The 16,521-nt window shown below is 52.3% G+C and overlaps 1 protein-coding gene across 5 annotated transcripts in view; it reads left to right on the top strand.

Annotated features, from left to right (window-relative positions):
• DVL3 (dishevelled segment polarity protein 3) overlaps positions 1 to 16,052 on the top strand; it is a 33,657-nt gene extending 17,605 nt beyond the window's left edge. Inside the window, exons 2-17 of one of the 5 annotated variants that reach the window (XM_015637561.3) lie at positions 3,884 to 3,953; positions 7,316 to 7,437; positions 7,820 to 7,926; positions 8,499 to 8,634; positions 8,885 to 8,978; positions 9,346 to 9,415; positions 9,704 to 9,843; positions 10,041 to 10,117; positions 10,619 to 10,686; positions 11,047 to 11,097; positions 11,219 to 11,368; positions 12,132 to 12,263; positions 12,492 to 12,659; positions 13,272 to 13,484; positions 13,760 to 14,158; positions 14,611 to 16,052. In XM_015637561.3, the coding sequence (XP_015493047.1) occupies positions 3,884 to 3,953; positions 7,316 to 7,437; positions 7,820 to 7,926; positions 8,499 to 8,634; positions 8,885 to 8,978; positions 9,346 to 9,415; positions 9,704 to 9,843; positions 10,041 to 10,117; positions 10,619 to 10,686; positions 11,047 to 11,097; positions 11,219 to 11,368; positions 12,132 to 12,263; positions 12,492 to 12,659; positions 13,272 to 13,484; positions 13,760 to 14,158; positions 14,611 to 14,642 (2,029 nt within the window). In that variant the 3' untranslated portion in view covers positions 14,643 to 16,052. Of the gene's footprint in view, positions 1 to 3,883; positions 3,954 to 4,263; positions 4,368 to 7,315; positions 7,438 to 7,819; positions 7,927 to 8,498; positions 8,635 to 8,884; positions 8,979 to 9,345; positions 9,416 to 9,703; positions 9,844 to 10,040; positions 10,118 to 10,618; positions 10,687 to 11,046; positions 11,098 to 11,218; positions 11,369 to 12,131; positions 12,264 to 12,491; positions 12,660 to 13,271; positions 13,485 to 13,759 lie in introns of those variants that run through there. The other 4 variants (XM_033516772.1, XM_015637562.3, XM_019007786.2 and 1 more) reach the window with 4 other exon arrangements.
• The last annotated feature ends 469 nt before the right edge of the window (positions 16,053 to 16,521 follow it).

The following is a 16,521-nucleotide window of genomic DNA, read 5'->3' on the forward strand; positions in this document are numbered from 1 at the left end:
CCCAAAGGGACTGCCTGTATTTGACATTCATCTGGGCTGCAGGGGCTTTTGGCAGAGGCTGGCACAGAACATGCTGAAGAAGCATTAAGCTAGCAGGGTTTTAATCCATTGTCACTGCTCCTTTCCTGCTTTTCCTGCTTCTCCATCTGTGCAAGAGGAATTAACACACATCCTGGGAGTGGATTAGACTGCTCAAGCCATGACCTCCTCATCTGTGCCTTCTGGGGATGGGTAGCCTTCATGCAGTCCCTTTGCTGGCTCTCCAGTTTTGTCAGGGATTGTGAGTGCCAGCTGCCAGCAAAGGCCTGGTGACATGCTACCTCTCACCCCGTGGGACAAGCCTTTGCTGAGCGTGTGTGACACTGGTGCAACCAGTGGGGCTGGCAGGGTGGAGCGAGCCTGCTCCCCAGGTCTAGGCTTCCAGCACTGTTCATTTGCCTTTTGCTGATGCCTTATGAGTGTTGGCAAGCCTTGTGTCCTGTTTTCAGGGACAGCTGGGGAAGCTGTTGGCACACCAGGGAGCACAGCCAGGAGCCCAGAGCACCTGTTTCTCCAAGCCCCAGTGTGCTGCAACTCGATGGCACTCTGCGGCAATGGGTCACAGCTCTGTGTCCCACCTTTGCATCCTCTTCGATTCTCCGTGAGTTGGGGACTGGCTTGGGGACCTTTCGGAGCTGTTGATAGTATTCCGCTTCTGAATAGTGTTAGATACTTATAATCTATGTACTTTTAATACATAATTTCTCTTGGTTTCACATCTTTTACTTTGTTCTCTTTTGTTGGACTCTCCTGCTCCTCCTGCCCCCCTATAATTTATTCACTATTTAGTTACTTCATGTTTTAAGCATAATATGTGTCAAGCGACCTCTCTTGGTTTAGGGGGAACATAGTATCACAAGCTAATTGTTATATATCTTTGTATTAAATTGGAATGCTTAAAATGTTGTCATTGGATAGAAAAGGAAATGAGCTTGTTAAAGCCTATTTTCGCATTTGATTTATCAAAGATAGTAGTAATTGAATCTTCTGAATTTGCAAGTTGTTTTAATTGCATATTCTCTTTGGGAAAAGTATTTAGGGATACAGTGATATTTAAAATAAAAAAAAACCCAAAAACCCAAACTTTCTCCAAAGAAAACTGATTTTTATTTTATTTCTGGGAAAGAACAAAGTTAGTGCTTCTTTCACTGTGAAGGCTGGTAATAACATAGCTGTTTGTGTAATACAGGGACATAACATTATGGCACAACTATAAAGCTTAAAGTGATGTTGAAATATTGTGTATGTAATTAAAAAGCAACAGTATCATTTGGTAGGCAGCATGTTTAATGTTTTTCACTTTCATCTATTAGAAATCTCTGGCGTAGTTTGTGATTCTTTCAGATCATTATAAATAGGCTTAAATTATGTATTTCTTTAGAAATAAGCAAACTGGTAGAAATATGTCTGCTGGAAATACAGTACAGCAGAAACAGTCTGGGAGGTTGCTGGAGTGTGTGGAAGAACTTCCTGATACAGCGGGTGGGGAAGGCAAGCACTGGACCTGTTGTTTGTGAACAGAGAACTGGTGGGTGATGCAATGACTGGAGGCTGCCTTGTGCACACCAATCACAACATGATAAGAGTTTTTGATTCTCAAGAAGTAAGGAGGGGGATCAGCAGAATTGCCACCTTGGACTTGCAGAGGGGAGACTTCGGCCTGATTAGGGACTTGGTTGACAGTGTCCCTTGAGAGGTGGTCCTGAAGGGCAAAGGAGCCCAGGAAGGCTGGATATTCTTCAAGAAGGAAATCTAAAAGATGCAGGAGCAGGCTGTCCCTATATGCTTGGAAGACAAGCCAGTGGGAAAGAACAATGGCCTGGCTGAGCAGAGAGGTTTTTCTCAAACTCAGGAAAAAATAAAAGTATTTTACCTTTGGAAGAAGGGATGGCAACTCAGGAGTGCTACAACGATGTTGTGAGAAAGAGCTAGAAGGGCCAAAGCCCAACTGGAACTTAGCTGGCTACCCCTTAAAATGTTTTTACTAATAATGTCAGCAACAAAATGAGGGCTAAGGAGAATGTCCATCTTTTATTGGATGTGGGGGGAAACAGTGACAAAGGGTGAGGAAATGGCTGGGGTACTTAATGTGTTCTTTGTCTCAGTCTTCAATAGCAAAATCAGCTGTTCTCAGGTGCCCAGCCCTCTGATCTGGGAGACAGGGACAGGGAGCAGAATGAATGTAATCCAAGAGGAAATGGTCAGAAACCTGCTATGCCACTTAGATATACGAAAGTCTATGGGGCCAGATGGGATCCACCCAAGGATACTGAGGGAGCTGGTGGAAGTGCTCACTGAGTCACTGTCATTTACCAGCAGTCCTGGTCCACCAGGGAGGTCCTGGGTGACTGGGGGTTGACAGATGTGATGCTCGTCTACAAGGAGGGCCAGAAAGAGAATCCAAGGGAACTACATGACTGTCAGCCCAACTTCAGTGCCAGGGAAGGTCATGGGGCAGATAATCTTGAGTGCCATCATGAGGCATGTACAGAACAGCCAGGCAATCAGACCCAGCTGGCATGGGTTATGGAAAGGCAGGTCCTGCTTGACCAACCTGATCTCCTGTGACAACGTGGCACAGTTTAATGGATGAAGGAAAGTGTGTGGTTGTTATCTACCTGGGCTTTAGTAAAGCCTTTGGCATTATTTCCCACAGCATTCTCCAAGAGAAACTGGCTGCTCATGGCTTGGACGAGTACATTTTCCCTGGGTGGAAAACTGGATGGTTGGGCCCGGGAGGTTGTCAGGAATGGAGCTACATCCATTGACTGCTCACAGTCGTATTCCCCAAGGCTCTCTACTGGGGCCAGTCCTGTTTAATATCTTTATCAGTGATCTGGTCATGGGGATTGAGGGCACACTCAGTTCACAGATGACTAAGTTGGGTGGGAGTGTTGATGTGCTGGAGGGTATGATGGCTCTGCAGAGTGGTCTGGACAATCTGGATTGACGGGCCAAGACCAGTTGTGTGAGGTTTGACAAAGCCAAGTGCTCAGTCCTGCACCTGGGTCACAACCCCACACAGCTCTGCAGGCTGGGGGGAAGGCAGCCTGGAAAGCTGCCTGGTGGGAAAGCACCTGGGGTTGCTGGTTGACAGTAGCTTAACATGAGGCAGCATGTGCTCAGGTGGCCAAAAAAGTCGATGTCATTGTGGGTTGTGTCAGCAGTAACATGGACAGCAGGACCAGGGCAGTGACTGTCTTGGGACTGGTGAGGTCACACCTTGAACCGTGTGTTCAGTTTTGGGCCCTGCCCTACAAGACAGACATTGAGATGCTGGAGTGTGTCCAGAAAAGGGCAGCAGAATGGGGCAAGGGTCTGGAGCACAAGTTCTGTGAAGAGCAGCTGAGGGAGCTTAGTCTGGAGAAGACAAGGCTCAGGAGGGACCCTATCACTCTACAACTCCCTGAAAGGAGGGTGTATTCAGGTGGGGGTTGGTCTCTTCTCCCAAATAGGAAGCAACAGGACAAGAAGAAATTGCCTCAAGTTGTGCCAGGGGAGGTTTAGATTTGACATAAGGAATATTTTGTCACCAAAAGGGTCAAGCACTGAAACAGGCTGCCCAGGGGAGGGGTGGAGTCACCATCCCTGAAGGTATTTAAAAGTTGTGTAGATGTGGCACTTGGGGACATGATTTGGTGGTGGCCTTGGCAGTGCTTGGGTAATGGTTGGACTTGATGATCTTAAAGGTCTTTTCCAACCTAAATGATTCTACGATTCTGTGATGTGCACCTGAATTTTGGCCTGGGTTGCCTGAAGTTGTGTGCAAATACCCATCTGGGAAAGTCTCCATTTCCTCTGAAGTCCTGAACCCAGCTCTGACTGCCTCCTCTCCTCTCTGCAGGGTGGTGAAAGAAGAGATCTCGGATGACAATGCCAAGCTTCCCTGCTTCAATGGCCGGGTGGTGTCGTGGGTAAGCAAGCCCCTTGCTTCAGTATCTCTCAGCCTGTTTGTGCCCTCTCTGAAAGCACCGTTTGGATGTGGAGTGCCAAGTAAAGCACAGGGGCTGCTCCACGCTGTTGGTGTTCTGGTGCTCACGAAGCTGATGAGCTGGATCCCCACACTCCAGTCCCTCAGCTGGAGAGGGAGCTCTCTGTGATGCTGGGTCCTCTGTGCCAGGGAAGATGTGGGATACCTCTATGAAGAGCTCATGGTAACTGATGCCTAGCAGAGATAATGGTCATGGCCTGTCCACAGCATAACCCCTGTGCCCCTATGGCAGGGTCAGCTTTCCAAGGAAAGTCCCGCTCCAGTGACTGGCGCAAAGGGCTTAAGTGACTTTAGTGCTGGTGAAGCGGACTGGATTTGACTGCCCTGAAGACTAAAGGTACTGCCTGGGCAGCTGCAGGACAAGCTTTTCCCTCAGTACCATGCCATGCACATGCTCTGCTCCCTGCTCGCATGCTTCCCTCTGTCCCCACGGGAATCCTCCGTTAGTGGGGGGAGAGTCTCCACAGCACATCTTCCAATTTTCCCTCTGCTGAGCTGCAGTTTATGCTGATGAGGGTGTGTGGATCTACACCAGAAGGAGAGCCAAGACTCATGTGCCTTTTCCCAGAGACCTCTAAGCAGATTCTGAGCAGTAAAAATCCTCAGCAAATCAGGTTAGGTCAGACCTAATTCTACTTCTATCCCTGCACCAAACAGTGATAGGGGTAGGCAGGGACCCCACTGCTGACACAGCTGCCGCTGGGATTCCAGCCAGGGGAGCAGGGTGCAGGCTGGAGCAGGGAGGAAAGGCTGTGCTGGGCTCCTGCACAAAGAGCCGGGGCCGGACGCCTGCCGTCCTCCCTCTAGCGGTTATCCAGGCCCTTCGGAAAACAGCCTGTGTTCGTCTCTTGGCCACCACACATTCCTCTGCATCCATCCTGCTGCTGCTGCATGTGCCCCAAGAAGTCTCCCCACCCTTTCCAGCTGCTTTTTGCTTTCACCTGCCCTATGGGGAGTCCCAGAGTCTCTAAATCCATTCCATTGCTCCTTTTTTAATCTGGTGTGCTTTTCCTTGTGATTCATATATCCATGCAGCTGCTGGCTTTCCTTGTAGGAGCTCTCTGGTTGTTCAGAGTGAGTGGCACAGATCTGGTGTGGGTCTGTCTGGTGTGACCACCATGCTGCTGCTCTGCTGGGCTGGATACTTGCAGGGAACTTGTTCCCAGAGTGAGCATCCCTCCCAGCTCTTGTGCATCAAGGCAGTCCCAGAGGCTTTTGTGCACCTGATGATCCCTTTTTCTACTTCTGCTGAGAGTCTCCTAGTCCATGGGTGGTTTGGGGGCTGAGAGGGGTGCACTTGCTTTGCTGCTTCTGACAGACAGGCTGGGATGATGCTATTTTAGGAACTCAGTACTAATGTTAGCAGCAGGGAAAGACGGGGGCTTGAATCCAAGTGAGTATTTCCTGACAGTGTAAGAGTCAGGAAAAGTGCAGGATGGTTATCAAAACCTTCCTGTGAGGAAATCCCAGCCTTGGGAGTGTTAGAGGAAGATAGCATCAATCCCGCCAGCTTGGGAACGCCCCCTCAAGTCTCGACACTATTGTTTGACAGCTACCTGTGGCTAGTTCCCTCTGTCCAGATCTATTTGCTTGATGTTGCTTTGAGATTTTCAAGCATAAAATATTATATGACTTTTCCCTAGGCTATGTTGACCACTTTCAGCATCTCTTCTACCCTGTGCTCCCAGGCAGTGACTACCAGAGTAGAGATGTGGCCCTTAGGGAGGGGGATGTGTCCTGGGAAGACAAGTCACCAGGAAGGTTCCAGGAGCAGAGCCAGGCATGTGCCTAGGGCTTGCTGGAAGGAGGGAAGCTGACCTGAGCGTGAGACAAGAGCTGCTTAGTTGTGAGAGCAGGAGCCGTTGGGCTTGTCCTGGGGCTTGTAGGACGGGCTCTGCAGCTTTTGACACTAGAGGCTGCTCTCTGCCCTGTCTGCTGCCTTGGCTCTGGCTTTTTCAAGGCTGCCTTGTCTTCCTTGTCCCAGCTACATCCCTGTCTCTGTTACCAATATCTCTGGCAGTGGACCTCTCATCTGCTGCACTAATGATGATCTGTGGGCTCCAACCCCCCCCTTACGTGGGTTTCCCCAGTTCCTGAAGGTGGGTAGGGCACCGCTCTTTCATCAGTGATGCTGGGAAGCACTCAAGACCTGTATAAATGGGCTATGCTTCTAGCATCTGAGTTGGCATCTGCTTTTCCATGCCGATGTGGTTCCCTCACCAGCAAGCAGTAGTGCTGCTTCTCAGTTTACCCTGGGTATTGTGGCTCAGACAGAAGCTTTTATCCAGCTTATGTTTCATGTTTCTTCTGTCCTGAGCAACAGTGGGTATCTCTCACCTCTGTTCTGGAGATCCTGAATGCCTTTGTCAAGATTTTTGTTGCTTTCTTGCTTGGCCCTATTGGGATTAGCCCAGTTCGTTACATCTTGAAATTAAGGGAGAATGCAAATCTGGACAGGGGGCAATACTGGGGAGCAGTTCGTTCAGGCTATCTTCTGTTTCATTCCACTGGTGAGCCTCTGGCCCTTGGGAGAGTCTCCAGCTCATTCCCTGAGCCCTGAAATTGATAGTTTATTATAGAACCAGAATCACACTGTGTTGATGTGCCTGGGCTGCCCCACAGCATGGCTGCTATAAAGAGTCTCTAGGGTTTAACCCTTTCTTGAATTTCTGCACGGGGTAATCCGTTGAGCATCCCAGAGATCGGGTGAAGGTTGTGCTCAAGTCAATAACCTGAACACAGCCTGAAAGTTTGTGAAGCATGTATGGAAGCCAGAAAAAGAGCCTGTTTCAAGAGTCTATTTCAAAGCTAGCTTTGGCCCTGAGCTCTGTTACCCCCAGTTTCTGAGGAGTGGGAAGGTAAAAGTCCTGCTGGATCCCACAGCTTGAAGGCAGAACTGTAGAGGCTGCTAGAGCTGAGGAAAGGAGTGACTTGTAACTGCTTTTCCCAGTGTGAGAACTGGGGCAATCCAATGCCTACTGCAGGATGTGTGCTAAAGGTTACCTTAGTGTGTGGTGTGGGTGTGCAGGTGATGTCAAGAGTGTCCAAGCACGGCTGTCACCCAGCCAGGCTTCACTGCTGGGTCAGGAATTCCTGAGCCACAAATAGCCAGCGTCTGGGGGGAAATGTTGCTACATGCTTGGCCTGTTCCATACCTGCTCCTGGGCATCTGCTGTTGTCAACTGCCAGAAATGAGATCCTGGGCCAGGCAGGCTTTTGGCCAGCTCCTTTGGCCACTCTTCTAAATGTTTTCTCTGTTTCCTTTTCTGTCTCTCATCCCTCCAGCTGGTGTCTGCAGAGGGTTCCCATTCAGATGCTGGCTCGGTCTGTGCCGATAACCAGACAGAGCTGCCACCCTCCATGGAGCGCACAGGAGGAATTGGAGACTCCAGGCCCCCCTCTTTCCAGTAAGTTACATGGACATCTGTTCTGGTTTCCAAGGGATGCATGGTGCATTTGCTGTAATATAGATCAGTATCCCAGACCGGGCTGGGACACTCTGACCCAAATTGTCAGGGATGACAGCCACCAAGAGGGGAGGAGAGTGGGGCTGGGAGCAGATGTGGAGTGTGTTAGTCAACAAACAAGGGCATGCTGAAAATAATGCAAGGAAAAAGCATGGCATCCCTAGCCCTTTGCCCTGCACTCGTAGATGTGCTGTGGTTGTTCCTGTCCCTCAAGAAGGAGACAGCTGATGGCTGGAACCTTGTGTTGGTCAGGACAGAGGTAGAGAGAGCCTTGTCAAATTGTTCCCTGTTGAACATATTTGTTGCTTTTATCTCATCATAGCCCTAACACTGGGGGGAGTCGGGAGAACTTGGATAATGAGACAGAGACAGACTCGGTGGTGTCATCACAGAGGGAACGACCTCGTCGCACAGATGGGCCTGAGCATGGTGAGCGTTGGTAATGTGGTGAGAGCTCTGCAAGGGCATGGCTGGAGCATGGTGGCAGCACCAGCTCTAGACTTGGGGCAACTTTCTCTGCTCTGCAGAGCTTCCCAGCTCAAAAGGGCTATTCTATGGCTTTTAGAAGGCACATAGACTCACACTGGAGGCAAGAGCTAACACCTGTGTTAGAGAAGAGCTTAGTGTTGAACCCTTTGTGGTCAAAGGAGATATCTCCTGTAGAAGCCTCAAGAGCAGGAGACAGTTGTGCCTCTGTCTTCTTAGCTGAGATGCAGAATGAGCTTTAGCCTTGCCATTTGTGCTGCTTCTTGCTCTACCAAGGAAACAGCTTCAAGTCTTCCACAAGTTTAGCAGCATTGTTCCTACTGGTCCATCAGCCTCTTCCCCATCCCGTAGTGATAAAAGAGGTATCCCATAGGAGATGGATCTGATCCCAGGGCAGACTGGAAGTTATTTGGCACTAGATGGGTTTGACTGGTGGCCAGATTTGTTCTGAGGAGGTTGTCGATGAGCCCTGCATAGGGGGGAAGGGTTTGTCTCAAACCCTTGTCTTTTCACAGCACCCAGGGTAAATGGGACAGTGAAGGGAGAGCGGCGCCGAGATCTGGGTGGGTACGAGAGCTCCTCCACACTCATGAGCAGCGAGCTGGAGACCACCAGCTTCTTTGATTCAGATGAAGATGACTCCACCAGCAGGTAGGAGAGCTTGGGTCTTGGGGAGGCACTAATTTCCCTCTGACTCCCAGAAAAGAGAGATGCCTTTGCAGGGCACAGTAGTCCTGGGCTCAGACCTGCTTCTGTGTCACCCAGCAGACCCTTCTGCCATTGTCTGTCCTCCATGTGCATGTTCTCCTCTCTGCTCTTCTCTGTACTATTTCCATAGCTTTCTTGCTGCCAGAGCCACCACTATGGCAGCAGAAGAGCTGACTTTTGCTTTTGCCTGCAGGTTTAGCAGTTCAACAGAGCAAAGCAGTGCTTCCCGTCTAATGAGGAGGCACAAGCGACGCCGGCGGAAACAGAAGGCTCCTCGCATTGAGCGGGTACCAGGAAGGGGCTGGGTATCCTGGGGAGGGCAGTGCAAGTCAGAGTGGGCTCTCAGGGATTCAGCTGTTTCTGCTGTGGGCATGGGTTTGGATGAGTGTCCAAGTTCTGAGACTTGCTGTGAACCTTTTCCAAGCCAATGTAGCCTCAAGCACTGGGACCACAGGCCTTGTCTCAGCTGTAGAGAGGTCATTAGGACCATGGCTGTTCTCTGGCTCTGCAAAGCTCCTAGGATAAGACTGGAGTAGTGGGTGGTGGCTGTAGTGCCACAAGGAGGGACAAGAAGGAGAGGACAAGTGGAAGAAGCTAGGGCTTGGAATGTTACTGAGGCACAGGAGGACATCTCATGTTTCGCTTACGTTGCAGTCCTCATCCTTCAGCAGCATCACAGACTCCACCATGTCCCTGAACATCATCACGGTCACGCTGAATATGGGTGAGTGGGAGGTGTGCATGGAGGCTGCAGTCCTTCCAGAGCGAGATTGGGTCGTGGAGAGGGAACTGGGGAGGGGGCAAAGAGAATGCATGAGGGAGGAGTGAGAAGATGGATTCTGTAGGAGATTGGCTTCTGTTGTAGAAATTGCCTCTCAAGAGTTTGTGTGTCCCAGGACATGTCTATGTGACAGGGGTTCAAATTGCCATCGTTAGGGTGTGGTTTTACTGAGGTTAGGTGTGCTTGTGCCTGATGCTTTGGGGTGACTTCTTTCTCTTTCCATCCCTGCAGAGAAATACAACTTTCTGGGCATTTCTATTGTGGGACAGAGCAATGAGCGTGGGGATGGAGGCATTTACATTGGCTCTATCATGAAGGGAGGCGCTGTGGCAGCTGATGGCAGGATTGAGCCAGGAGACATGCTCTTACAGGTACTTCACACCCACAAATCTCCATCTTTGGGCCTGGGAAAGCAGTAAGAAAAGACCCAGAAGCCTCCCTGAGAACTTTGGCAGGCTAAACCCAGGAAGCTGTGCTTGGAAGAAGGAAGCTGAGTCACTGCTGAGCTGAGTGGGGAGCTCAGCCTCTGGTCACATCTCTGGGACTCACCTCTTTGTGTTGTTTGCAGGTAAATGACATCAACTTCGAGAACATGAGCAATGATGATGCTGTGCGAGTGCTGAGGGAGATTGTGCACAAGCCGGGGTGAGTATCTGGGTTGTTCCTTTCATCCAGGTACATCTGCACAATTTGTACTTGGGGTGTGTGAGTCGTATCTTCCAGCCAGTGCCTCTGCAGTAGCTTCGGACTTAGGTTATTGGTGTTGCTGTGATTCTTGTGTTTTCATGTCCAGTGCAAGAACTGCAGCCAATGGAATTGCAGGGAATTGGGGTCTGTGCCCCTTTTTTTGTGGGGATGCCATGTTGTTGCTCATTGCAGGGCAGTTGGACTAGATGACCTTTAAAGATCCTTCCTGAAACAAACTGCTGTGATTCTCTGATTCTATTTGGGTCATCAGCAACCCTCAGCAGGGTCACATAATTTTGTTCATGCCACTAGGGAAACCCATAGCTGGAAGGGGAGCAAGGTCACTTTATTGGCAGCTTCTCCCTGTCTCTCAGGAGAGAGCTGGCACATAGCATCTGCCCATCATGCAGGGGTTTGTGTTACTGTGCTCTGGTTCTAACTCTCACCTTTTTGTTGCAGGCCCATCACCCTGACTGTGGCCAAGTGCTGGGACCCCAGTCCGCGGGGCTGCTTCTCGTTACCCAGGAGTAAGTGGATAGCTGACCCACCCTTAGCGCTGGTGCCTAGCTCATGTGAGAGCCCTGCCTTAAGCACATACTTGGTTGTTGTCTTGTTCCTCCCCTGTGTGTGTGATTCCATGGGGCACTGAATTGGGGTTTGATGGGGTTTCAGCTCTCCTTTTAGGAGGCTGTTATGTCCTATTCCCAGACCAAAATGCCCATAAGCCCAGCCCTCCTTCCCACATCACGCTGGGGACGCGTTTCACTGGGGCAGGGAGGTCACTTGCTCGGGGCGCCAGAGGAAAGAGAAACCCCCACTTAAGTCATAGGGGGATCTCTCCCTCTGCACCTCTCCTGCTGACCCTCCCTCTCTTCTTTCTCTCCCAGTTGCTCCCCAGCGGATCTGGGCTGGGCCAGACTCTCCATGCTCCGATCCGGGTGAGTCCCGGCAAATACTGGGGATGGAATGGGCTGTGCCGAGTCCCTGTCCCTTCCCAGAGGTTGTTTTGATGAGATGCTAATTTCTTACAATTACTGACCAACTCTTTTTTCAATGCAGGTGAGCCCATCCGGCCCATCGACCCGGCAGCCTGGGTGTCTCACACGGCAGCGATGACTGGCACCTACCCAGCGTACGGTATGAGTCCATCCATGAGCACAATCACTTCCACCAGCTCCTCCATCACCAGCTCCATCCCAGAGACTGAACGTAAGTTCTTGTGCCTCCGTGCTGCACCCGCTGCACAGCCTCCTCACTTTCACTATGCTGAGAAGGGAGCAATACATCTGCCTGGGGACAGCTGGGGTGGCCCAGATCTGCCCTGCTAAGGGACTGGGAGGGAGGCAGCTCTCGCCAGGCTGGCACTTTGATCAGTAGGAGTTCTACCTGGGAGAATTAATATGTTTTTCAGCCTTCTGTGTGAATAGAGTAGAGGAGAGTAGAGGAGCCTGGGTGCAGTCAGGAATTCTGGCAGGTGTAGAGGAAAGGCTCAGACCAGTCAGAGGTTAGCTGCTGAGAATGTGGAGCCAGATGGATTCAGCGTGTCCCTGGAGCAATTTAGAGGTTCTCCCAGACAACAGATAGAGCAGAATAGAGGAGGCAGCTGAGAGTAAAGACCCTTATGCTGGGGTCAGGGTCCTGCTGAGCACAGGCCTGGCTCTTGGTTGCTTTCTGAAAGTTTGGGATGATTTGGTATGTAGAGCCCTGAAGCAAGGGTCTGGAGAGCTTGGGTGAGGCAACAAGCCAGGAGTTTGTTGTAAGTTTGTGACTCTTGCCTGGGCTTTCCCCAAGAGGAAACGGCTGACACGTGAGAATAACATGGGAAGGCTGGAAGGGGGCAGCATGTACCCCAAGGCTGTCTGCGATGTATTGTTCCCCAGCCCATTCCTCCTCTGTGTGATGCTTCCATGTGGCGCTCTTGTCTCTTCTGTCCTCTCTCACCTCTGCCTACCTTCCTTCATCCACACCACAGGCCTCGATGACTTTCACCTGTCCATCCACAGTGACATGGCCACCATTGTCAAAGCCATGGCCTCACCAGAGTCAGGCCTCGAGGTGCGTGACCGCATGTGGCTGAAGATCACCATCCCCAATGCCTTCATTGGTAAGAGACTGTGCTGCCTGCAGCAGAGGAAGGGACTGGGGAATGGGTGGCCCATTTTGAAGTAGGTGTGCAAGGGAGCATCTGTGTCACCATAAACAAGCTGTTGACTAGGCAAGAGTCACAGATTGAACCTCTTGACCCACTTTGTCTTTGCTCCAGTGTGGCTCACTGCCTCAAAGCCGCCATCTTCCTCTCTCTAGCCAAATTTAACTCTGTATTTGGTGGCAGGTTCGGATGTGGTAGATTGGCTCTATCACCACGTGGAGGGCTTTACAGACCGCCGTGAGTCCCGCAAATATGCCAGCAATCTGCTGAAGGCTGGCTACATCCGACACACCGTGAACAAGATCACCTTCTCGGAGCAGTGCTATTACATCTTCGGGGACCTCTGTGGAAGTATGGCTCTTGGTGTGGGTGGGAGGGAGAGGATGGAGGGGTAGTGGTCCTGCAGAGCCCTGCTGACACCATCGGGACACACTGACAGCCGTTGCCATCAGGCTGGGCCCATTGCTCTACAGACCCTGTTAAGGGAGTGATGAAGAATATCCCAGCTCCCTTGTCCTGCTGCTGAGGTAGTGAAGTTGGAAGCAGCATTGAGTGTCACCTACCATGTGATCTTTTCTCCTAGGCAGTCATAGCAGAGTCTTAATCTTTACTGACTGTCTCCAGGCTCTGAATTTCAGTGCTGGCAAGTGGTTGATGCTCAGGCAACTGGGTTCTGTTCAAATAAGGTGGGGGAAGGAATTGGCAGGATGAGCTGTAGTTCTGGTGTGGTCCTTTCCCACCAAGCTGGTCTCTGTATTAGAGTGGCAGCTTGGACTCCCACAGCCTGGCAGTTGTTCAGCCAGGAAGCACAAATGGTGGCATTGACTAACAGAGAGAGTGCCGACTTCTTGTGTCTCCTTGCATATCCTGTCCTTATCCATCAGCAAGAATGGACAGAAAGCTGCTTCATCACAGAGTTGTTTTTCTGCTTGGATTAACCCCTGTTCTGTGCTTTTCTTGCAGACATGGCTAATCTGTCTCTTCATGATCACGATGGTTCCAGTGGTGCCTCTGATCAGGACACTTTGGCTCCGCTCCCCCACCCAGGAGCTGCACCCTGGCCTATGGCCTTCCCATATCAGTATCCACCACCTCATCCATACAACCCCCATCCCGGCTTCCCTGACCCAGGCTACAGCTATGGAGGGGGCAGTGCAGGCAGTCAGCACAGTGAAGGTGAGTGAAAAGGACTAAAATATGCCTGCAGAGTGGGCAGATGTCCTGTTCAGTACAGGGCAGCAGCAGGAAAAGGCTGCTTAGGCAAGGCTGAAGTATGTGGGGGAAGAATGAAAGGGAAAGGGTTGTGGGACTTGGTGCTGAAGGGAGAAGGACTGTGCTGGGGCCTGGCAGTGCAGGAGCACGCTGCAGTCCTCCCTGGGGTAGAGGAGCATCCATCTGTTCTTCCTGACTTGTCTGAGCTGGCGCCTAACCTTGCCTCGTGTGCTTTGCAGGGAGCCGGAGCAGTGGTTCCAATCGCAGTGGCAGTGAGAGGAGGAAGGAGAGAGAGAAGACTGGGGAGTCGAAGTCAGGCGGCAGCGGGAGCGAGTCAGACCACACCACGAGGAGCAGCATGCGGCGCGAGCGTGCGGCCAGCGAGCGCTCGGTGCCGGCCAGCCAGCACAGCCAGCGCAGCCAGCACTCCCTGGCTCACAGCATCCGCAGCCACCACAGCCAGCAGTCGTATGGGCCGCCCGGCCTCCCCCCTCTCTTCAGCCCCCCCATGTTGCTGATGCCTCCACCGCCGTCAGCCATGGGGCCCCCCGGGGCGCCGCCGGGCCGTGACCTGGCCTCTGTGCCCCCCGAACTGACAGCCAGTAGACAGTCCTTCCGAATGGCCATGGGCAACCCCAGTGAGTTCTTTGTGGATGTAATGTGAAGCGCCCGTCCCCTGTCTGTCTGCTGTCCCTCCTTCCCCCTTCTATCCTGTCGTTTGTTTCCTAGGACCAGCCCTGGCTTCACCCCTTGTTTTTTTGGGGTTTTTTTTGTTTCTTTTTTTTTTGTCTTGATAACGAAAAGAAAAAAAAGGGAAAAAAAAATAATAAATGGAACTAAACCTTGATTCTAATCCCTCCTCGAGCGGGGTGGACAGGCCTGGCAGGCCTGCTGGGTGCTGTCAGCCCATCCCGCCACAGACTTGTGTATTGCCGATGGTAATTCCCTCCTGCCATCCTCTCTAACCCCATTAATCTGCATCCGTCCCAGCACCCTGTGCTGCTTGCCCGTGTGTCACTGCTGCCTCAGTCCTTCCACCCTAAACATCTCTTCTTTCTTTTCACCCTTTTGTGTTTCTTCTATCAAGCAGCAAAGAATTACGGGGTGTTTGACTTTCTCTGAGCCTGCCGCCCATGGGGGGGAGAGCTGGAGCGTGGCGTGGCCCGACAGCAGGACACGGAGCTCCAGGGGCGCTGGGCACGCATGGCGCTGAAGATGGCTTCTTTCCTCCCCCTCGTGGAAGATGCCCTGCCCTTCCCACAGCCCTGAGAGGGGAGCAGGGACCAGCCTTATATATGTATTTTAAATCCCATTGTAGTTGCCTTCTGGCTAATGCATGAATGTTCCAGGGCTTCAGTGCCTCTAGGGAGTGGAGAGATGCTGCCACTTCCCTCTTGCCTCCCTTGTCTTGCCCCACATACTGGCCAGGTCCGGGCCTGACACTGCCTCATGGCAGGACCCTCCTTCACCTTGGCCAGGCCTCAGGGCTGGGGCTGTACTTCTGTGTCCAGCCCAGAGAGGTGGTGATTGCCTATGCAGTCTCTTGTGTGAGTTGGTGTCCTACATCTGCCTTGGGGTTCTTTGGGGGGATTCAAGAGCAGAGCTCTGCTCCTTCCATCCTGCTCTTTGCCCTCCTGCCTGCAATGTGCTGCTGCCTGTCCTGTTTGTAGGGCCTGTCCCATGCCTGGGGCTGGCGGTGGCAGCTGTGGCCTTCTCCCTCCTGCTGTCATGCTGCTGCTCAGCTCTGTGATACCTTCAGGGGCCTGGACTGAGTTAGAAGGCGAGGGTGGGGCACAACTGGTTCATTTTCATGCTTTGGAGAAACGTGGAGGTCCCTTGTATTTGCCCTCTGAAGGGGCTGAGTTAGTCTCCTCCTCTGCCCAGTGCTGCTGGCCTGGCTGCTGGGAGGGACAAACCTCTGGGACAGCCCCGCTCCCTCTGGGCTGTGAGCGGTGCCTGGTGGCAACTCGAGCTCTCTGGGGATGAGACTGCAGCCAGAACCATGGCCTTTGGGCTCAGTGCCCACAGGTGGGCTGGGACAGTTGAGTCTGTTTGCTCCAGTGCTCCCTGCCCTTCTTCCTTCCACTTCTGGGTACTTGGAGACGTGCCTGGGGCTGGGGCAGCCCTTTCCCCATGCCCAGGGCGAAGCACGGTACAGTATGGACACGCTCAACCCTGCTGCTGTTGGTGCTGGCGCTCCGGCGCCCTCTCCTTCTGCCACACCGTGGCTTTCTCCATAAGCGTTACCTCCTTTGGTCTTTCTTGTGTTCGCGATTTTTATACAATGGAGTTGAATTGTATTTTGCTCCCTGGGAGTCTGCATTGCCCCTGCAGCCCCACTGCCAGCTCTCACGCGCCATCAGTTCATCTCCCTGACTCCCTAAAGCCTCTCCTTCCCTCAGCCCGCTGGAGTCAGACTGTCCCCAGTAGCCTCCCTGGCCACTGCTCACCCCTTGCCCTGCCCTACCCACTGGGTTTTATAAAAACAACACCAATCTCCTTGTTTTTATTTATAAACATAGTTTTATTGGACTCTTGCCTTGTGTCGTCCGTTTCTTCTTTTCCCCTAGCCTCTTCCCTCCTCCTGCCTTTCGCTCTAAAGCAAGATCCCAGCAGGATGGGGGCACCCTGTGCCATTGTGCCAGCTGTCTTTTCCCGGGTTGCCGAGGGTGGCTGCGGGCTGAGTCTCTCCGGAGCAGGGCCTGGGCGGGGGCTCTCGGGGTTCTCTGGGTCCCCGTTTCCAGCGGCAGCACTGCGAGGAGAACCAGGGGCGAGTCCGACCGCAGGAGCTGGCCCTTGGCGGAGTAGTCCTGGGCGAGGGAATGAAATACCTGCACACGAGGCTAGCGGGAGCTAGCAGCCCTCTGGAAGGGTGTGGCACCCTCACGACTTTACAGGGCGAGCGCGGCCTCCTGCCCGAGCGCACGTCCGGCGCACCCGCTCACTGACCGCAGCTACCATGCTGTCCCCGCCCCGCCACAGACTACAACTCCCAGCATGC

The sequence above is a fragment of the Parus major genome, chromosome 9, assembly GCF_001522545.3.
Source record: "Parus major isolate Abel chromosome 9, Parus_major1.1, whole genome shotgun sequence".
NCBI lineage: Eukaryota > Metazoa > Chordata > Aves > Passeriformes > Paridae > Parus > Parus major.